Source organism: Xenopus tropicalis, chromosome 2, assembly GCF_000004195.4.
Source record: "Xenopus tropicalis strain Nigerian chromosome 2, UCB_Xtro_10.0, whole genome shotgun sequence".
NCBI classification, from domain to species: Eukaryota; Metazoa; Chordata; class Amphibia; order Anura; family Pipidae; genus Xenopus; species Xenopus tropicalis.
In genome coordinates this window covers 15,089,734-15,112,907 of record NC_030678.2, presented here as the reverse complement: position 1 = coordinate 15,112,907, position 23,174 = coordinate 15,089,734, and the positions used below count along the sequence as shown (strand labels likewise).

At 39.9% G+C, this 23,174-nt stretch overlaps 1 protein-coding gene across 1 annotated transcript; it reads right to left on the bottom strand.

Annotated features, from left to right (window-relative positions):
* On the bottom strand, nucleotides 1-23,174 carry paxbp1 (PAX3 and PAX7 binding protein 1). Its single transcript, XM_012958014.3, has 18 exons — nucleotides 22,861-23,174; nucleotides 20,516-20,641; nucleotides 20,250-20,423; nucleotides 17,847-18,068; nucleotides 17,350-17,453; nucleotides 16,013-16,230; nucleotides 14,820-15,009; nucleotides 12,488-12,611; nucleotides 10,641-10,743; nucleotides 8,816-8,931; nucleotides 8,244-8,443; nucleotides 7,835-7,979; nucleotides 6,863-6,984; nucleotides 5,688-5,764; nucleotides 5,100-5,166; nucleotides 4,406-4,552; nucleotides 2,156-2,310; nucleotides 1-942 (listed from the first exon to the last, which is right to left on the bottom strand). The coding sequence occupies exons 1-18, from the start codon at nucleotides 23,102-23,104 to the stop codon at nucleotides 825-827; spliced, it is 2,652 nt and encodes an 883-aa protein (XP_012813468.1). The 5' UTR covers nucleotides 23,105-23,174; the 3' UTR covers nucleotides 1-824.

The window sequence follows — 23,174 nt, the reverse complement described above, 5'->3', positions numbered from 1 at the left end:
TTCAAAATAAACACAAATCATAAGAAATTTATTATCTCCCCACAATCTCATAAGAGATTTCAGTTAAAGCTCATTCATTTGCCACGATCGAAACCATGGCTTCCGCACATGATGCAGAAAGTGAAGAGTAGATGCTCGAGAGAGAAGGCAGCAATGTGATTGGGTCAGCACTGCTTAGAAGGAGAAGTTTGTGCACCAAAAATGCAGTGTTTGCAGGAAGTTGTAAGGAAAAAACCTCGTACATTCGAACAGAAACAGTCCTCTTGCTTGAACAAGTTCCAGTTTATAAAATGCCTTGGCAGTTTTATTCCCAAAAGAATCCTTCAGCTGGACTTTTCTTTGGGTTTCCTTATAAATATCACTGCTTATCTCTGCTCAAAAACCACTCTACCCAAAACATGGTGGAAATTTAACATTGTAAGATACAATCACAGATCCTTGTTACCCCCTATTAGCTAATACCAGCGAGGCAAGTCTATACAGAGCAGCCTTGTGCAATTCTTTTTCAGGAATTTTACACATGCAAATACACATGTACAGTTTATGTCGCAACAGATAAATATTCAGAATTCAGCTACTATTACATCTGTACAGGCACAACAGCACGAGGCTTGCACACAAACTGAAGCCACTAGGAAACTGTACGATTTTTTTGTAGTTTTTGTTTTTTTTTTTTTTTAAAAAAAAAACACAAGACCTTGGTAAAATCAAGGCACGCCTACCTTAAAATAATAATAATCATCACTATACATGTTAAGAAACTTTACATAATGTACAAAACCGAAGGGAGGAATGAATGTACAACAGGCAGTCTCCAACGTGCTTTATTTGCCTTCTGTTGGAGCTTTGATGTCTTTCACATTGTAATCGTTGGCAACAGACATGGCGCTTTCCAAGGCCCGGATACTTGCTAGTAGTTTTACAATCTGCCTGATTTGCTCTCTAGATAGGGGGGGAAAGAGGACACATTAGATAAAACAGAAGATCCATGAATGCCATGAAAATTAAAGAGCATGTCAACTGCAACAGAAAGTAATTTCAGGTGCTTGTGGGTTTCCCTTCCCTTTGCTGATGCCATGCACTTACCTAGATAAGCACATACCTAGCAGGAGCAGGGCACAGAAGAGGTACCCCATTTAGGAACAAAGAAGGAAAGAGGGATTTTTGTAATCACCATTAAATCCTTTTCTCTCTGCCTACATTAGAGGACACAGGCCCTCCCCCTCCCTGTGTAAAGTTACGTTCTCTGTTCTGGCAAACAGCACTATGCCAAATCAGCTCCTTTATACATTACATTAGGATGTAATTGTGAGTCAGGAGAACTAATAAAGGCAGCCCTACTATAGCCCATAATGCGAACTGCATCTGAATACTACACTGCATCACTTTATGTTACAGTAGTTTTTGGCTGAAAAAGTAAAAGAAAGCCCCTCTATCTGTATATATAATAATAAAGACCACCAATTCAAAATAAACACAAATCATAAGAAATTTACTATCTCCCCAAAATCTCATAAAAGAGATTTCAGTTAATGCTCATTCATTCGCCACAATCACTATGTTCAATCCATGTTGGGCTTTTGTTCTATAACGGGTTCTGAAGGGTGGGGAAGACACTCCTCTCCTGTTCTGAGTAGCTGCAAACTTGGTATCTTAAGGCCCCCATACACGGGCCGATAGAAGCTGCCGATATCGGTCCCTTGGACCGACTCGGCAGCTTATCGGCCCGTGTAGGGGCAGAAACGAGGGGCCTGGCCGACCGATATCTGGCCTGAAATTGGCCAGATATCGATCGGCCAGGTTAGAATATCCAGTCAGATCGGGGACCGCATCGGCTCGTTGATGCAGTCCCCGAACCGACTGCCCCATGGCCGCAACGGGCCAAACGATCGGATTTTTTTTTAAGCTACTTGCTACCCGATATCGCCAAGCGAGCGGATCTTACAGTGTATGGGGACCTTTACTCCTTTGGTTCAGAAACTGAGGTTGGTAGGAGGAAGCAGGAGATAAAGCCCTGAGCAGGAGGAGGAGTCACTTAACATTTTAGCGTCTGCTCTCCAAGCAACAGGATCATTATCCCACGGTGTGGGCCTGTGTCCCCCAATCTAGGCAAGAGAAACTTACAAGCAACACTCAGTGCATGCATTTAACTCACCTTGCGTTTCTTCTCTCTATGTCTGAGCAGCCAACATTGTTTCTGTATATTGTGCCAGCCAGATGGGTGAGATATCGGGCAAAGTTTTCCAGCTGTGGAATGGTTTTACCTCCTTTAAGATTGGCAAACCATTGCCTTGGGAAACATGTGATAACCTGCAAGGCAAAAGGAGAAAGAACTCAACACAGATTCTCCTAAAAGCTATAGAACTTGTGTGAGATATAGAGACATACTTAAAATATATTTAAACATTTACATTTTCGCCGGTGGGATGGCATTTCGGGGAGATTAGTCGCCCGCAAACAGGGAGATTTGTTGCGGGCGACTAATCTCCCCGTGTGCCAGAGGCCTTACAGTGCTATATACTAGTCTGAAACAATACCAGTATAGATTCCATGTTCTAAGCACAATAAGGAAAATAAACTATCAATTTATAATATGGTTCTCTCCTATTTAATCCCAAACTGAGACCAGGGACGACTTTCGCTATCTTTTATATAGGGGATACTGATTTGGACATTATAATAGATACCATAATTAAATATATATGTATAATCTGGAGTGCAGATTATAGAAACCGCAGTTCCCAATAAAACTGGGGAATAAAGGGAACACATTTATTCATTAACTACTCTCCAGTGCTGCTGAATATGAAAAATCCAGGCACAGAACAGCTCATACCATGCATCTCTGCTAATGAGCCATGAACCGCTTGCAACAGAACAAATGCTATTTGCTGAGCTGGCAGCTGGTCAGACCAAGAAATTGAGGATAAATCGGTGGCACCCCACTAGGCTAAACCTGATGCCCATATAATCTGCTTTCTCTTGCTGTGTTGCTACCAGAAGAGAAGAAAGAAAAGAAAGGGCAACACGCCCAATATGCATTGTTCGGTTTCCCACTGAATTATACTTTCTAAAGAGAAGGATGATGCTGCCTTCTAACCGCACAGGGATATGGTCAGGCATATTCCTATACAGAAATTCTTATGGGCTAAACTTACAGGCCAGCTATTTCCTTCTGCTGTTCCTTCCATTAACTTGTGCTTTATGACTGAATTTTTTTTTTAGACAATTTTAACCTTTGATAAATTTATGTATTTCATTTGAGTAATTTATGTTTCAATTTGTGTCGTCCATTTTCATATTCAGTTTTAAGTATGGATTAATTAGGGTTAGTGCTGGTGGCTATTAATGAAGCTTAATACTCCTTTGTTTCCTGTGATATCTAATGGAAGCTGCCACTGAATAATTAATCATTGCGGAGTTCATCTTTACTGCATTTCCTATGGGGAATTGACACTAGTATAACATGGCCAGCCGTGTTACCGACTTGGTCTTTCATGTTTGTACACACTCTGGTGTGTGTTATTCAAGTATTTGCAATACAGATTACACACAAATTTGGGAGTGGAAGTTTACCTGGAAGATCACTCTCTTGGTAGTAGAACTAGTAGTTCATGTTAAAATTAACCTTTGTCTCAGAACTCTATCGCATACTATCTGCAAATGGTATGATTTATTTATTTAGGGTTTTTACATATTGATTTTTTTTTCTTGTGTACCTATGAAGCTACCCTGGGGCTTTATTACAAAAATAAGGCTTATATAATTCCATCCAACTAACAAGCATTTTGTAAGTAAAATCTAAGCTGCAGGGCTGCTTGTTTGAATGGTACGCACTATTGTACTCTTTCTTGTGAGGGTAAGTGAAAAGATGAGCGCACACTCACAAGCAAGAGGAGGCTCAAACTGATGTGCCATATTAAATTCATCTAAATGGTTAGTTAGGGCTATTTCCCTGCTGTTTAAGGCCTGCTACACTATTGTGCGTCGTTATCTTTTGTTTTTGAGGTCCAACTGGATGCTTTGGAGTAAGCGGGATACGTGGATGCAAACGGATTTGCCTTGTGAAAGGACTGTGTGCTATAATTTTAATTAGGTTGTTTTTACTACTGTCCCAGGAATGGTCCCAAACAGTAGCCATGTGATCCAACTAAATGTATAATATTGCCTATGGAAATGCTTGATCACAGCAAGTGTCCACTGGGGGATACAACTGTATACTTTGAAGAGTAACATAGTATTCCAAATACAGAATTAGTCCTTCACAGAATCTTTAGGGTTAAGCAACACTAATTAATGGTAACTGAATAAAACACTTCACTTTTAGCTCTTATTAAAAGAAAGTTTTTACAAAGAAAACATAGAACACGTGCTTTATATATGTCCCACTCAGATGTTCACTTACACTTTGGGCTTTTTTAATGCTGTCTTCTCCATTCTCATTGTTCTGAAATGCCATCAGGATGTATCTGTTTAGCAGGCCGTCTACTGACAGCTCCTGCAGTGCTTTGTTGGAGAGCACACCATGCCACTTTAGGAAATTCCCTAGTAACTGAAATAGACAAAGAAACGGACAAAATTATAAACAGTCTACATGATTTGTAGATTGCAAGCTCTTTTGGGCAGGGCTCTCTTCACCTCTTGTATCTGTCATTGATTGCTTTATATGTTACTCTGTATGTCCAATGTATGAAACCCACTTATTGTACAGCACTGCAGAATATGTTGGCGCTTTATAAATAAATGTTAATAATAATGATGCCTGCTCCTGCACTATTCAGACTCGGCACCATAAAAAAGTGGGAACAAATAGGAAAATATATACATTCTGAAGCAGCAAATCAGTGTTCTGAATCAAAATCAACCCAACTCCTGACCGACTTTTCACCAATGTGTAGGGGTTTAAGGACGGGTGGCTGAATTGTGCATAACCAATGTTTTTTCTCTCTGGTAAATCCAAAGGCTTCCATCAACCCATCTCTCATCATGCATCACAAAATGATAAATTTGTTTACAAAGATATAGAACATTCTTGTGAATCCCACTGAGAAGGTGGTAAACATGAACTTCTTGCAAAACAAGACAGATACTCTTATTACCTTTACAGATGACCAAAACTGGCGCTGGAAAAATATACACGGTGCAGAGTTCTTATTTTCAATAACACTGAAGAAAAAGAATGAAATATTTTTAGTGTCATTTTACTTGGTAATGGGGAATTATGTCCTGATGAGGTTTTCCTCATGTTAAAGTTTATATGTATAACAAAAGTTTTTTTTTTTGTTTTTTTTTACTAAAAATAAAGGTATTAGGTATGTTACTTTTGGCATATTTATTACTATTACAAACATCAGAGGTATTTTACAATATGGGCATGCTTCCTAAACAAGAATGCACAGCATTTTTAAGTGCCTTGAAAGCACCTTAATAGTCCCACATATTTACTAGCAGAATAAACCAGCTCTCAGACCGTGCCTTTACCAGGTCAACTTATTTAACCCATTTTTTCTATCTACTGGCAATTACAAATTCTAGTTTGCCTTGGGTTCCTGGGCAGCTTGGTCCGCTACCGATTCAATTTATGATTAACCAGCAACATTCTAGTGAACATACTAGTGCTGGCAGGTAAGATTACAAGTATATCTCTATTTACTTTTTCTAGAGATCCTTGGTTTATTTTCACTTACTTTTTGGGATATAATGGCATGAAGACATCATCATCTAGTGTCCTCCTCATTCTTGCCAGCAGTGCCTTGAGAAGAGCCTGAAAGATATTAGTTCAAAAATTAACTTACAGTATGATGTAGAGAGTGATATTCTGAGACAATTTGTATACAGTCTTCATTTTTTATTTTGCATGCTTTTTGAATGATTTAGCTTTTTATTGAGCAGATCTCCAGTTTGTAACTTCAGCAGGTATCTGGTTGCTAGGGTTCAAATTACCCTAGCAACCAGGTAGTGGTTTAAATAAGAAACTGGAATATGATGAGAGGGCTGAATAGAAAGAAAAGTAATAAAAAGTAATAATATCCATTAAACTGATCGTTTTGTCTGCCGTGGTCTTCTGAAAGAGGCAGAAGAAAAAGGGAAAATAGTTTAAAAAAAAAAAATATATAAGAAATAAGAAATGAAGACCAATTGAAAAGTTTCTTAGAATTGGCCATAATGTAACATACTAAAAGTTAACTTAAAGATGACCCGCCCCTTTAAAGCTTGTTTAGGATTCCAGCCAACCATACAAAACACTTTTCAACAAAGTCAGAGTTACGACCCCTAATAAGGTTGCCAGGTTTTCTTTGACAAGAGTACCATTTGAAAAACAGAGGCAAACACAGATACTGCTGCTGCCAAAATCTGTGTGTATAAAGATTAAAATGTAAATACCCCAGGACTTCTAAGTAACAGATAAGCACAGCTTCTCATACCACAATAAAAAAGCCTAATGCAAACTTGTCCAATTGGGGCCATAAGCTGGATGCAGCACTACAAGGGATTTTTATGGCTCCATGTCTCTGAAGGACTCCACAGACTCCTTTGTGTAACAATATCAAATGAACATAATCTGATCATGTGGTATAAGGAATGCTACATGCGTAAAACTGCACAGCGCTGGTCTAATGAATCACATCACACCCCCTCTAAAATGTGTCAGATAGGCCAGCACGACTTTAAATATCTTGGGTGCATTATAAAACCAGCAAATGCAGCATACATGTGACATGCATATAAATGCACCTATTTCCCAAGAGATGGGTGCTTGGGCACTGGGTACACACATGCTCAACAGAAACCTGTCTGGGCCACATACTGTTTTACCCTCAGTGACTACCCAAAGCTCTCCATGTAGTAACTGGGCAATTACCTCTGTATTTTTATTTTCAGAGTTTAAAACGGTAGGATATCCATTTACTAGCTTTTGAACAACTGCTGCCAGCCTGTTGGTCTGTGTTGTAGAAAAGGGGTCCCATACGTTCTCAGCAATACCTTGAGGGATAAATCAAAATGGATCCAATTATGTAGGAGAAATAAGTCACTCTAATAAGTGATTTTTCAATGTGTCAAAAGCTCATTATTATAAGTCCCATATTATAATATAGCATTTTTATACAAGTCTTAACCTTGTTTTCAACCCCTTTTTATATGTAAACATACCCTTTACATAAGGGACACAGGGATAATGTTTGTTCTAAAAAGTTAAAAGTTGTTTATTTTACCTCTGAATAATGAAACTACTGGAAACCGTACATATATATTTCTTTTGCTCCCCCATTTAAGTTTCTACAAATGTAACAGTGGCCTGAGCTTGTAAGATTAACATTGCCTAAAGGCCGCCACACGTGGCAATTTGCGATCTTAACATAACATAACATACCTAGAATCTATGAAAGATCGTACAATCAGCCACACACCGTTCAGGGCTGAAACGGCAGATAAGGAGGTAGAAACAATAGGATTTCTACCTCCTTCTGCCGATTCAGCGCTGAAGGCAGATTTTGGTCAGGCGCCTTCTATGGCGCCCAATCAAAATCTTTTAACTGGCCCAATCGGCGAGTCGACCGATATCAGCAGGTTCCTGTGATATTGGTCGACTCGCCGACTTGCCATACACGCACCGAATATCATACGAAACTAGGTATTAGTTATCAGTGCGTGTATGGCCAGCTTAAGCAGCCGCTGTTTCAACAATGACAAATGTAGGAAAAACAGTTATTTGATCACCAGGTTAATGAACATCTCACCCTGTTATCACTCCCAACAGTAACACTATGTTTGTATGTAGGCACACAATCATTCTTACATGGAACTAAAAGGAAATAAAGACTGCTGTTAATACCTGCAAGTTTGGGGAGAATAACTTTTTCAACCAGTGATGGCAAGAGAACAATGTCCACGTCCTCCTTGTCATACTCCTTTTCTTCACAACCATAAAAAAGTAGACACTCGAACCACATCATACTCTCAAAGTTGCAACAGTTTGCCTGCAAGTACAAACGTACATTTCAGATATTGTTAATATTCAGATAACACTGCTAATGTAAGATATATTTCTTTACAATAAACTCAGCTGGAAGTTCGATGTTCTAGTCACAGTAAGGTAGGTACCTCAAACCAAGATAGATTGCAGACTATTAATGCACAGACCTACAACCCTTTCAAACGGTAAGATGCGTTTTATGCAGTCTGCACCCATGCAATCACTACTGAACCATAAAGCACTTCAACATGCAGTCTACAAACCGTACCTCTAGGGGATTCCAAGTTAATAATTGTATCCGTACTAAAGGATTCAGCAGCTTTGGTAGACAAAGACCGATGTATGCATCTTTGTATGTGCTATAGTAGGTTGATCGCCACGATTCAAACTGATCTTTAATATATTCGATGGAATGAAAATTTTCCAGTGTATCCTCAAACACTTTGCCAGCCTCCTTTAAAATTCGATCTAAAAATGATGAACAAGTTTTAAAAAACATTCGATCCAAAACACAAGGGGAGACAAAAAGAAAACTGCTGCCCATTATAGTGCCAATAGAAAGAGGATAAAAGTGTCAGTGCAGTGTGCAATCCAATAACCTCAATAGACAGTAGTTTTCCATACATACATATACTGGTGTATACACATAAAAGAGCTAACAAGAAAGCTTTAATGCAATAAAATGCTCTAAACCAGCAACGGAAACAACACAGAACAGGGACAGTTGAACCAGCATGGCAAACTCAATGCATGGTTTTATGGGGCAACTGAGGCAGTTCTATTCAGCAAGCATTTTTTAAATAAATTATATGACATAAAAAGAACCAAAATCAAGCTGACCTTTCTCCATGTTGAAATTTGTAATATCAGTCGATGTTTCCTCATCGTCACTGGACAGACCTTCAAGGTGCTCTGCCGTCTTGCCAGGTACTTCTCTGGCTTGTCGGCGGCGCGTTCTGCAAAAAAACAGTTGTGTTTAAGTAAGTAGAGCGAAGGAATACATGAAAAATGGTTACAGTTTGTAAAGGACAAACTTTGTTATACCATATTTTGTTATTACTGCATAACGAGCAAAAGGGCAGTATTTTTATACAATACCAAATGTAAATAAAAAGAGAATAGGATGATTTGCAGTTCAGCCCCTGTATATCATTGCAAATAGTAAAAAGACATAAAAAATGTTGAAACAGAGAAAAGATAGTTTTCTGAAAAACATATGTTTATTCTGAATTTGATGCCGGCAATGTATTTTTAAAAAGTTGGGCACAGGGCATGTTTCTGTGTTTCACCAGCTCTTCTCTTAATAACACACTCTAACCGTTTGGAAACTGAAGAATCCAGTTACTGGAGATTTGAAAGTGAAATGTTGTCCCATTGTTTCCTGATATAGGTTTTCAGCCGCTCAGCATTTCCAGGTCTTCCTTTGTCTTTCTATTTTTCGTTTCATAATGCACCAAATTTTTTCAATGAGCAACACGTATGGACTGCAGGCAGGGGGCCAGTTTAGCACCCGGACTCTTATACTATGGAGTATATATATAGTTCAGCATGAACGGTGAAATTCCAAATGTGCAAGCTTCCCATGCCTATATCCCAGAGGATGCAGCATCCATGATTTTCTAAATCTGACTGTTAGACCACAGGACAGTTTTCCACTTAGCCTCAGTTCATCTTAAATGAGCCCAGATTTTTACAGAGGGGTGTACCCCTCCACATCTTTACTTCTAGGAGACCAGGGCTCCCTGGGATCTGCTCTTATAAGCATTATATAACTTTTCCAGTCTTTTCTTGCCCACGTCCCAACTTTTTAAAAACCCCTTAGTGGCATTAACTTTAAAATGAGCATTTATTTTTCTAAAAAAAAAATTCCAGTTTCAACATTTCATGTTATCTTTGCACTATTTGCAATTAAATATAGGGTTTAAATGATCTGCAAATTATTGCATTCCTTATTTATATCTTACAGCATCCCATCAGGGTTGCAATAACAAAGGAATGTAAACGCTTGCCAGCAACACACATGCCCTTAGGTCCTTTATTTCTACATATTTAGTGATCCAGCCAATAGCCTACAGGCTGCCTTTATCTTCAGCAACCATATTTCGGATGTTGTTCTTATATACTGTGGCCAGTTAGGCAACATTGTGATGCTGTTAATCACTGTTGGGAAGATCAGGCAAACTGTTAGCCTTACTTTTGGCCAATTGACATAGAGAGAATTGGTGTAAGCCAGTTTGCATGCACTTGTCAGTCTTCCTTAACTCACGTGAAAGCTTTAATGTCCTGGAAATCATTTGCTAGCAAATCAGCTTCAAGCATGCACTTCCACCCCACCAAAGCAAACAGAAAATATCTCCCCACATCATCATCTGAATTGCTGTTTGATGATATGCTCGGATGCACCTGAGAACAAGTGCAGGATTTACATCAAATGTTGGCGTGTGTTTCTTGGTGTTTTACGTCAAGAACATTCAGGAACACCGACATATTCGAGAAGGGCTCTATATAATCATATATGAGCCATAAATCCTTTGTATGTAACCATAAAAATTTTATTTACAAGTGTATATTCATTCTTTAAAGGGCAACTGTCAGTAATAATTCCATATTGCAGTTGATATTTCATATTCCATTAGATCTGGAAATTTCAGTTCAGTTTTTTTACCTTCTCGCTTCTCTTTCTGCGATCCTCCTCTGTTTCGCGTGTTCCTGAAAAAGTGCCCGGTCTCGCCCAAAGGGGTCTAGATTTGGTGCCATCACAGCTTTACCTGCCAAAACGCATATATAAAATAAAGGACTGTTAGTAAAAAATAAGGAGACTTTTTTCTCAACCCCCAATATTAAACAAGAATCCTGAGCTCAATCCCTGACAATGAAAGCTAAAATAGTGAAACCTTAGTTTTCCTGCATTTTACACCTTTTTTGTTTTTACATTTTCCTGGATTTTTAAGCCATTTTGTTCAGTTCCCCTTTAAAAATGTAAAATGCGGATTCTACTGTAGTTCTAGAGCCAAGCCTTTTCCAAATGCGAACATCTGCTCTACATAATATTTAACAGTGCAAAAAAGATAATGTACCATTTACCTAAAGCATGTGCTTAAAACCAGTGTCATTGAGTTGTTGAGATTCCAATTCCGATTCTCTTTCTGTTGTCATTGGAAGTATAAAAAAGCAATTGTGCTGCATCTTACGTAAGATTCTGAACAGTAATAACTACGTGTGTATGTCAAGACAAACATTAAAATGTAACCCAGTAGGTAACATTAAGACATGCCATATTTAATTATAGAATGCAAAAGGGTGTTTGCAAAAAGGAAATCTTATCTGACTTTTCCAACAGCTGCATTTTAATTTAATTTACATAAGAGCAATGCATTTTACTGTATTCAACGACTCCAAATAACTTTCTACCACCTTCCCACAGTATGCAGGCTATTCTGCTACAAAAAAAATGTTACTGTAAGATCATATACTGCAGATAAGCCTTTCAAGAAGGGGACAGTACCTGTATATTGCCATTTAAAGGGCTATTGTACAAGTATTTTATAAGGCAAAAAGCAAATAACCGTTTTCTTCTCGTCTTGTTTCCCCTAAATTCTTGACCTTGTTTACTTGTTGTCTCAGGCCGACTGGATACATCCTTCCCTCAAGAAGCCAACAGGAAACATGACAACCAATGGCTCAGGAGCAACATGTTGCCCCCCAACCCCTTGGATGTTGCTCCCAGTGGCCTCAAAGCAGGGGCTTATTTTTTGAATTCCTGGCTTGGAGGCAAGTTTTGGTTGCATAAAAACCCATGAGTACTGCCAAACAGAGCCTTCTGTAGGCTGTCAGTTAACACAGGGTCTATCAAATAGCCAATCACAGCCCTTATTTGGCATCCCAAGAACTTATGCTTGTGTTGCGCCCCAACCCTTTTTACCTCTGAATGTGGCTTACAGGTAAAAAAGGTTGGTGATCCCTCTCTTTTAGGATGCCAGTGGGCATGAATAGCGGAATGGGTACTTATACAGCCCCAGCATTTGCAGAAACAAGTTTGCACACAGCTGTTGTACAGAGAAAGATGATAACACATTACCAGCACAGGAATTGTCTGTCCTATGTGGAATTCTGCAGGAATATTTGTGAACAATGACCCCTTAAGGGCAAACTGTTTAAGAACTTTTAAATTATAATAAAAAAATTTACTTAAGGAAGACACTGAGGTTATTTTCATTAAATGTAACTTTTTAGAATGACAAGGTCCCTCCTCATAATTTTTAAAGGCTTTGAGTTGCAAAAAAAAATTTCAGAATTTTTTTTTCTTATTCCCCGAAAAAAAAGGAACCAAGGTTTCATGATGAATTGACTGAAAAGTGAAGGAGCCCCATAGAGGTTAAGCTTTTATTTGAAAAGCAATCGCAGGAACTAGGCAGCTAACACATTAGAATGTTAAGTGAGGCATGCACTCATTGGCTTATCTAGATGCAAACAATGTTTAATGAATAATAAAAACCTTCAAGATGGACTGACTTGAATGGCTCGAAAACTCCGAAGATTCATCCTTAATATCATCTTGTCGTCTTTGGACAAGGCGGGCGGCTCGCTGTTTGTACAGCTGGTGCATTGCAGATTCAAGCTCATTTATCAGAGGTACCTGAAAAAATACAATATCATTCATAATACCGCGGCTTTGTGTGCAGAGGTTCCTGGAGCAGGTAATGCCAAGCAGTGAAGAAATCCCAAAACAATGACTGCTCCTAGAATCAACTGATATCGTTTCCTTTCATTTTAGCAATATTTGTTTTTATTACAGAGGGCTGAATATAACGCTTGTATATACATTTTGGGAACAAACTTGGCACTTCCTAGGCCACTTCTGCTTGTACCTTTAGGACTGAGTAAAGATGACGATGGGCCTTCATTTATACTGTGTACTGGCACAGCAGGAATACAGTACCCATGGGTTTAATGTTTACTGCTGACCAAATACTGTGATGTTTACTCCAAATATGATTTCAACCACAATGAAGAAGGTCTGTATCTTGGAAATGAACATAATAATGCTTTATTATGAAACCATAACTGAATATGATTATAGAAGTATTATGAAATTACCAATTATCATTTCCCTAATTATCTCCTCACAAAATCTAGGAGCAGCTTCTGAACTAAAATTTGTTAGAGACCCCAACCCCCCCGAAAACTCAAATATACCTATTGCTGCAATCTGTTCCTTCAAAAAGTACGAATAAATACCATTTTATATGCTGAAATCCAGCTGCAAAATAGTTCTTCTCTTTTTGCATCATTTGAAATCCTGGCAGGGAGGAGGGACTAAAACACTGATGTTACAAATTGTAACAGCGTCTCCACATCTTACAAACAGCATGCAGGAACTACATAACCCACAATGTATTGAATTGTGATGTTTCTTTCCTATCGATATCACCTGGGCTTTGTGGGATTTGGAAGATGCAGGCTTAAGGCAGTCTCAAAGTAGTCAGCCAGATCAGCAGGGGAACAGGGGGTGGGGCTTAGGGAACTGTTCCAAACCATTACATCAAAAACCATAAAAAGCATTTTTGGTCATTTTTGTAAACTGACAAGTTGCTTGAAATCAGGTTTTCTTTTTAAAAGCTTATGTTGTGTTTTGGTGGAAGCTCACTTAAAGATATCAGCACATTAACTCTAAAGTCTGTTATGCAAGTTGTGAATATGGCGAGAAACACTTCTAGCAGGATGCCAGCTCGACATATGGATACAGTCAGTAGTTTATGATTAGTTTACAGCAAAAATTAGACTATCCAATTAGACTACTGGCAAACCCAAGATCAGATTCAAGGATTATATATGGTTTAACAGATAATAGAAGTTCTGACTGAGCCACCATGTACAAACAGGAATGTATTACCAAAAGCTGCCTCAACCTCACATATAATGGGCCTAGGGTTGGTGGGACGTTAGTTTTCAGTAACAACTGTTTAAAAGGGTCTAAAAACACCCAATTATTTGCAGATGAAATTAGAAAACTGTTTGCCAACAGTAGATCAGTCGCAGTTACAATAACATATGTTGCTGATTTTAGCTGTTCCAATGCTTCCACTTGGGAGGGGGGGTGCACAACCTCACCGTATTCACCTTTCCTTGTCCATTAAAATGTACTTTCCTCATCTGAAACCAAGTGCTATTTCAGTTGTGTTTTAGGAAACCCACTCCCAGCAAAAGGATACCCTAAGGAAACCAAAGATTTCCATACAGCAGAGAACATTCTTTAAGGAAAAAACAAGGATTGGGCGGGACAAGACATTGTTGGAAATGATAGGACTTGGGGCTTGGCTTAGTTCTAGGCTAAATGATGATTATCTGTAAAAGCACTAACGGTGTTCAAATAAATGCTTTGTTTAATTCCTGAAAATGTACTTTTTTGACCTTGTAAACAGAGCTCCATCACAATATTATTAAAATGATACAGTTTGAACTGGATCTTTGACTGGACAATCAAGGGGAATGAAAACCGCCTCAGCAGAGAATAGCAATCACAGCTAAATGGAATTAGCCAGCCTTTAAGTATTGATTATTAACGCCAATCATTTACATATAACCTACGAATCAGTCAACCAATATATCTACCAATGTGCTTCAGCCTTACAATGTAACCATTCCAAACAGAAACAGCCTTACAGTAAACATAAGATATGAAATAAGCATATTTTACATGAGGACTAAACACACACAACTCCTGTTGAAGAGCATAAGTGAAATGGAAACATTTAGCAGTCAGTCACAGACAGGACAGGTTGGTATGGAAATCACACTGGCCTCTTTATTTTGAAGAAAAAGACAGATCTTGTTGCATTCTTACCTTTTCACGAAAACACTCAAGCAAGTCTTGGACATACCCTCGCATTTCTTGCAAAAACTGGTAGCGCTCGGCATTACTCCCTGAACACCCTTCCAAGCGGCTAATGGAGCTAGTGGAGTCCTCTCTGCTTTGCACATGTTTCTCATACTGTTCAAGGTTTGCCTTGTGCACTTCTTTCATTGCATCCAACCTAGTTAGGGCAACAATAGAGCAAAGTTATCAACAGCTCTGCAAACTTTCATTAAAAAGAAATCTATGAGCTAATGTACGAATGAACAACCATGTACAATGGAGTCATCCACTCTGGCACCAGAGACATTGTCTACATAACACACGTCAACATATCTACATGTAAGGGCAATCCCACGGCAAGTATAAATATTTTCAAATAAGTCTATGATGCTGTTTTTAACAGTAGAAAGAGAACCGTGCTACTGTTGAAAGGCCAAAGCACAGTTATTAATAACAACTTCTAATTATTTATACTTGAAAAATTTTGTTTAGATTTTACATTTCATGTCAAACATTGGAATTCTTAAAGTTTAAATAAACCTTGAAACTTTGTTTCCCTCTGCTCCTTTTCTTTTTGGCATTTCAAAATATATCAATATGAACTGTAATGTTTTATGCTATTCAGCATGGAAACTCATCACTTCTACTCTTTAAAAGCATTACAACGCAAAAAGGATGACCTGTGCTTTATGCATTAATGAGAGCTATAGATGCAATATATCTATTTCTAAGTTTTCTTCAAAGGTAAAGCAACATTAATATGAAATTGTACTCCCCCCCCATCTAAAATTAATTTTCTCATTTCCAAGCAGCATCTGTGTAACCTTGGCTGATGAATCAAACTTGGCATTTGGGATTGCACCAGTGTACCTGTGGCTCATCATTTCTGACCATGAAAGTCACTGTTCCTTCATATTTATTGGCCTCAAGTGTGTTACTGTCCAGAATGTCATTTCGCACTAACAAAGCCCTGTGCTTGTGACAAAGCAATCTCACTTCACTAGGCTTTACACGTTTTCCAAGGAAATTGGTTCAAATCTTGATTCCATCCGTGTTCTTCAAGGAGTTCACTGGTGTTACACAGAGGCTTTACATTCCCGGCCCCAGTTATATGGAGCCTGGGGAAGAGAAAGCCTGTGGACTGTTTTTGTACGCCCCAATAGAAAGTTAGTCTGCCCTACCTGTCTTTAAGCTGTTTCTTTACCAAATCAATAGTAACAGGAGTCATCTCATTACTGGGAGTTTTGAAAGAGACAGAATTATCTGGTTTCTGAGATTTTGTCTCAGTGGATCCATAAGCAGCATAAGTGTAGGGGACACCATATGATGTGCCGTAAGGCATTCCTTGGTAAGTACTTGGGTAGAACATATTTGTTTCTGGAGGCTGAGGTGCTTGAACCTAAAAAGAGAAAACATGTAACAATCAAAATATTCTCTGTATCTAAACAAACAGCACAGAAACATGAAAGAAAGCACGTATTAAACTCTTTTTTCTAAATTCCTGCCTGCTAGAGGGGAGAAAGAAAGGGATTCTCTCTCAATCTTTATTACTAAATTACACCGTGTACATTGCAAGTAATTCTACCATTTAAAATTTTATGCTTGAACAAATAATTTTTTTTTAAGTTATAACACTGGTATGTAGGCAGCCATGTCAGGTCCTTCTGCCTGATTCTGCCCTTTCAGAAAGAGTCAGCACTTCACAATGCAACTGCTTTCAGATAAGTTATTGTTTCTCTTACTCAATGTAACTGGAGGAGTCATGGTCGGACCATCAAGTGCTTATCTCATACCCACAACTAGGTGGGGCATGGGAGCAAGTATCAGGGAGCTGTTATATTCCCACTGTTCTGCTGATTGGCTGCTAGGGAAATGATGAGGGGGCAACATCACTCAAACGTGCAGTGCAGAAAGTTTACCAGAGCACAAGTCAGGTGTCTAAGGGCAATAATACATCAACAAGAATACATCTATCCCCACTGTTCCAATGATAGTGAACAGAATTCCTTCTGTTTTCCATCACTGGAATGCAGATCTTGCTATCTTATGTGTCTCTGGGTATGAGGCAGCACCTAGGGATTGAGAGCAGAAAGGCAAGCTGAATAGGAAAATCCAGGTACAATTGAAAAGAATAGACCTGGCTCATACAGACTACATGAAACCATCAGGTTCCTGTTCCAATGTCTACTAACAGCCAATGCTAAATGCTGTAGCTAAACTGCCTTGATGAAGGCAGTACAATTGTGTTTTAGAGAAATCTGCAAGATTAATGGTTACAGAACGGTTTCTGATAATTCATCCCTATAAATTGTGAACACTTGTGTTTGGTCCATGTTCGGGCACAGATCCTTTATATTAAAAATACTATATCTGAAACATAAATGATATAATAAGGGTATTAAGATTTAGTAAGTCATAAAGCAAGAGATCCTAGGCAGCTGTGTTTTCTGCACACAAGAATCTGCCAGAGGTGCTGACAATCTATTCTTTGTTCAACAGTGATGTCTGTAATACATGCCTGCGGAATACTAATTCCCTTCCGAATCTGTTCCTGCTCCCAGCGGCTGAGCTCTTCATCTTGGTCTCCCGTTGCTAAAGCCTCATCATCACTTCCTTCTATTCCTGTAAAAATAATAGAAAATTAGGTGGGAAAAAAACATTCCTTTATTAGCAAGAGCCAAATGCAACTAAAGGTAAAAAACAAGCTCAACTGTGGAAAAGTTGTACCAATTTACCCAATTTAATTCCACAAGAATGCCAGTTAGGCAAATGGGCACTTTTCGGCATTATGTTTCTAAATAAAAATGCAAACCAAAGTGCCAAAAACCTTCCCTTACTGGCCATTTGAATATTACTGAAGGTTTCTATTGTAGGGAGTGTGTGGGGGGGTCTGTTTGCACAGTTGTGTAGTGTACTCCTTGTGTTAAACATTACCTACAGTATATTATGAGATATAATATTATGACCCCCCACACACTCCCTACATCTATCACACAGGGAAACAGCAACACTTACCAATTTCCTCCGCTATTTTCTGCCTCTGAGATTTCTCTCGAACGGAAAAGACTATTCGCCTCTTATCATCATCTTCATCATCACTTGCGTCGTTTTCATCTTCACGCACCAGTCGGCTTTTACCACCCCCCTCACCATCTACAGATGGGGCATCTCCAAGTTCTCGAGCCATCTGTCTCTTCTTACGCGCTGCATGGATGAACGCAGCGTCTGGTATCTCTCCTGGAGAAAAACAAATTGGCAATTGCTGAGGCTGCAGCCCATGTAGAAAAGAATAGAGAATCAAGCACTCCAGTGAGTGTGTGCTCAAAGGATTCCACTATATCTGGCGGTTTTAAAGTAATACTGACACCAAAAATAATTATGTTTTTTAAACCTTTCATTTGCTTTATCATTGTATTATCTCTTTAATTTCAACCTATAACCATATAGCTATCACTTTTACAATGCCATTCTGGTCTCATGGGTTCCTCTCTGAGGGGGCTGCCATGTTTGGGCAGTAGCAGTTTGTTGTTGTTTGAAAACACTCCCCTTAATTTTAGTTTAAAAATCCTAGCCAATCGGAATCAGTGCTGCACATACAAACTATTTCTAATGAAATCTTTTAATGCTGAAGTACAACAGTGAACAGTGGTGTTTAGGAATGAGGTATTTGTATCCCTTTCTAAGCATATTTTCTCTGATACCCTTTGAACTGGCCCTCTCTGTCATGTATGCTCTATAGCAGACACACGCAGAGTGTATACTTTTTATCTATATGGGAGCGCATTCCTTTCAAATAATAAATCACAGCAGGACTAATTAGTATAGCTCTGGTGCAAAGATTTATTGAGAAGACACTTACAGGCAGCGCTCCGTGAAAGTATCTTGATGTCTTTGATGTGGGGGAGGCACAGACTGCAAGGAAGTAAGGGGAATAGAACCGCCCAGCTGATATCAGTGAAGTGAAACAGTAATTGACAGGTTGAGAAGTGCCAGTCGGGTTTGCAAAACAGTCGGGTTTTAGACATCATGTAACTTTACTAAATAAGCAGACACCTGGGCAAAAAACAATCAGTATAACCCATAGCTAACTTTTGATGTACACCATTATTTTGAGGACTACATTTTTAATGTCAGTATCACTTTAAGGTACAAACATATAAAACAATAATCAGTTTTGAACAAAAAATGTGATTATAAAAATTGTTACATTTCCCATTAATATTGCCCCTTGAAGGGGTTGTTCACCTTTATGACAGACATTGATTTTCTGAGACAGTTTGCAATTGGTCTTCATGTTTTATCTGTTGTGGTTTTTAAATTATTTAGCTTTTTGCTCAGCAGCTCTCCAGTTTGGCATGCCAGCATCTAGGTGGCTGCTATGGTCTTGTTCACCCCTAGCAAACAGTCAGTGGTTTAAATGAGAGGCTGGAATATGAATAGGAAAGGGACTAAACTATTTGCAAGAAGGAAAGAAGCAGAAGACCATAACAAATAATTAAAAAACTATAAAGAATAATAAAGACCAATGGCAAGGATGCTAAGAAAAAGACATCCTAAAAGTTGAATTAAAAATGAACAACCCCTTTAACAAGCACAAGAGTCAGGCCAGGGGGGCTCCGGCCAGAGGCCATCAGTAGACAATTGTTTGCTTTTAGTTGTACAGGTATCGGACCCCTTACCCGGAAACCCGTTATCCAGAAAGCTCCGAATTACGGAAAGCCCGTCTCCCATAGAATCCATTTAAATCAAATAATTCAGAATTTTAAAACTGAATTCCGTTTTCTCTGAAGTAATAAAACAGTACCTTGTAATTGATCCCAACTGGGGGCAGAACAGCCCTATTGGGTTTATTTAATGGTTAAATGATTCCCTTTTCTCTGTAATAATAAAACAGTACCTGTACTTTATCCCAACTAAGATATAATTACCCCTTATTGGGGGCAGAACAATCCTATTGGGTTTATTTAATGGTTAAATGATTCCCTTTTCTCTGTAATAATAAAACAGTACCTGTACTTGATCCCAACTAAGATATAATTACCCCTTATTGGGGGCAGAACAGCCCTATTGGGTTTATTTCATGGTTAAATGATTCCCTTTTCTCTGTAATAATAAAACAGTACCTGTACTTGATCCCAACTAAGATATAATTACCCCTTATTGGGGGCAGAACAGTCCTATTGGGTTTAATTAATGTTTTATTGATTTTTTAGCAGACTTAAGGTATGGAGATCCAAATTACAGAAAGACCCCTTATCCGGAATACCCTTGGTCCCGAGCATTCTGGATAACGGGTCCTATACCTGTACCAACAAGTATCTTGATCCAGGCCCGTTTTGTGCCCCTCTGGTGCCCAGTAGCAAGGAATGGCAGCTAGGGAGGACCTGCAAAGATGCCACAGAAATATAGGGCACTTACCTGGGCGGAGGACATTCAGAGAAGACACTGCGTTTGTAAATGAGCCGGCTTTGGGTTTTTCCTCTTCTTTTTCACTTTCAACTTCCATCTCCTCCTCCCCTAGATCGCTGCCCACAGCAATGTCCTCTTGGATTCCATCCTTAGGCGGCAGGGATCTGTTCATAAAGCTGTCACCTGTGCCGCAAGGTTACCATTAAATTCACTTGCACTAACAGAACAGATATCCCACCCTGACCAGCCACATCACACTGTAATATTACTCTTACCATCAACTGTACTGTTGCCGGACGCCTTCGGCTTGGTCTTCTCTAGATCGTCTTTATATTCCTTTTTTAGCATCTTCACAATTTTTTTGCTGTGATTGGATTTTTTCACTTTAAAGATTTCCTCATCTGAGGAAAAAACATGTTTATTATCAGATGAGATTTTTATGCATTTGATTTACTAGTCTGTACTCCAAACACTAAAGCAATGTTACATTTAAAGGGAGATAATGGCAGCTAATTCAGCCTCTATACAACTAACTGGCAGCAGCGTATCCCATATTCTACTTTTCCCAAGTGATATCAATCAGGGAAGTTCTGATCTGGATCAGGTCGGGAGATCAATCCTTACAGTGCATGGCCAGCTTTAGGCCTCACCTAGCACCGTTTCACAGATGACACCCAGGTTCTTCTCTCCTGCCCAGACATAACCCCAGCTATTCAGGCGACAGTTAGAGAATGATGAAACGGAATAGCATCCTGTATGGCAGCTTGCCATCTCATAACAAACATGTCTAATGAATCCTTCTTAACCCTACCTGTGCCTCAGAGCTATGTCAATAAGTCCCTAGGGTGGGATGAAGTCAGGCTTGTTGAAAGCTGTAACCCATACTGGAGCACTGAGGCTACAAACACACAACCAATAACCTGATTGGATGATGCTGCTGACTGGGCAAGAGCAAACATTTCTCTATATTAAATTCATAAACCGTCCCCATCTCACACTTATGCTGCCCTGGAGCCATATAAGCCTCCTCAGTAACCTTTACCAGTCACTTATTCACAGGAATCACTATTGGAACCTGTCCCTCACTGCTCAGATGGACAATCACCTCCATGCACAACGCAGATCATGGCGCTGTGGCCCCATTGCACCCCCATACAGCTCTCCTGCCTCTGACCGCCAACCGGCTCCTTATCAGCTGACACATAAAACAAAATCCTCCTCCTCTCTATCCAAACCTTGCTTTCATCAGCTCCTCTCTATATATTTTATCTCTATATACTTTTATCCTCCAACCTTTCCTCTCTCTCCCTGTCCTGGGAATAACCAGCTGCCTTGCCCTTCTAGCGCCAACCCTACAACTCTCCTTCCTAAAGGCTGGGAACCAACATGGCTGACTGATTCATGCGCTAACATGGGTGCTACACAGACACACAAACTCCTATATACCGCTGCCCTAGGTGGAAACAAACATAAAACCCCAGTGCTGCATGGAGCAATATTATATTACCTCTGATTAACTCTCAAATGAGACATCTGGGGGCATGTTTCCAAAGACTGGAGATAAATATCACCGTTGATGTTGCCTGTAGCAACCAATCAGATCTTTGCTCTTGATTTCTAACTTGTAGGTGACTCTTCAAATCTAATTGCTGATTGGTTGCTATGGGCAACATCTCCAGTGATATTAATCTCCACTTTCATTTATCTGCCCGACATATGGGCATAATTCCCCATGGAGACAGTAACATCACATGCACCCACAAACATGCCCAGCTGTTGGGGAGCCCAGAGGTAAGAGGAGCAGAATTCAGAGAATTGACAGTATTTATACAGTACCTAACATGCTGCCGCCATCACAAGCTCTACAAACAGCACAAGGCCCTATAATAGTTGGGGGCGGCCCCTGATTAGGGATGTAGCAAACCTCAAAAAAAAAACGTTCGCGAACTTACGCCAAAAAGTGTGAATATTCGTGAACTTTGCGAACCCCATAGACTTCAATGGGAAGGCGAACTTTAAAACCTAGAAAAGCCATTTCTGGCCAGAAAACTGATTTTCAAGTTGTTTAAAGGGTGCCACGACCTGGACAGTGACATGCAGGAGGGGGATCAAGGGCAAAAATTTCTCTGAAACATACGCTGTTGGCACGGCGTTGCGCAAAACCGCAAAGGCAGCTGGCACACCTAGCGGAAATACGCAGTGTTTTTTGCTATTTCGCGCTATTAGCACCATGGAAACGGGATTTGCTGAAAAACGCCATGCGTGGCTTGTGCGGCGTTTTTAGGCCGAGAAAAAACGCAGCGGAAAAACGCCACGCGAACACCCGATGTTCTTGCGAATTAGTTGGCTACATCTCTACCCCTGACACCCCAGCCCTGGGAGTTCTAACACTGTGCTACAGCAGGACTGAATGAGGGGATTCTGGGAGTTGTAGTACAAAGGCAACTGAGCTGGACACCATATATTATATCTAACAAGCCACTTATCAATTACAGCTCCCAGAAACCCCATGAGCAGCAGAGATATGAGCCCTTTCCTGCGGAACTATAACTCCCAGCAGCCCCAGTCGGGCCTAGAGGCGCCTGCCCGGCACCCAGCCACATGGCTACCAGCTCCGTACCGTCATCATCGTCCTGGAAGCTGAGAAGGCTGCCCTTAGACATCACCGAGTTCCCCTCCTTCTTGCCCCGGGGAGGCCCAGTATCCGGGCCGAGCAGCGGAATAGAGACCGGGTGTTCAAATACCGAAAACACAGGCTCGGAAGGTTCGGCCGCCGGTGCCGCGGAATTAGCGTCGGCCTCTCGCTCCTCGTCCTCCGAATCATTGCGCTTTCGCACATTCACTCGCCGAGCCTTGCGGAACATCCCGGAGCTCACACCGCACCGAGCTAATCGCCCTAACACCACAGAGAAGGGAACCTAGCCAGAGCAGGGC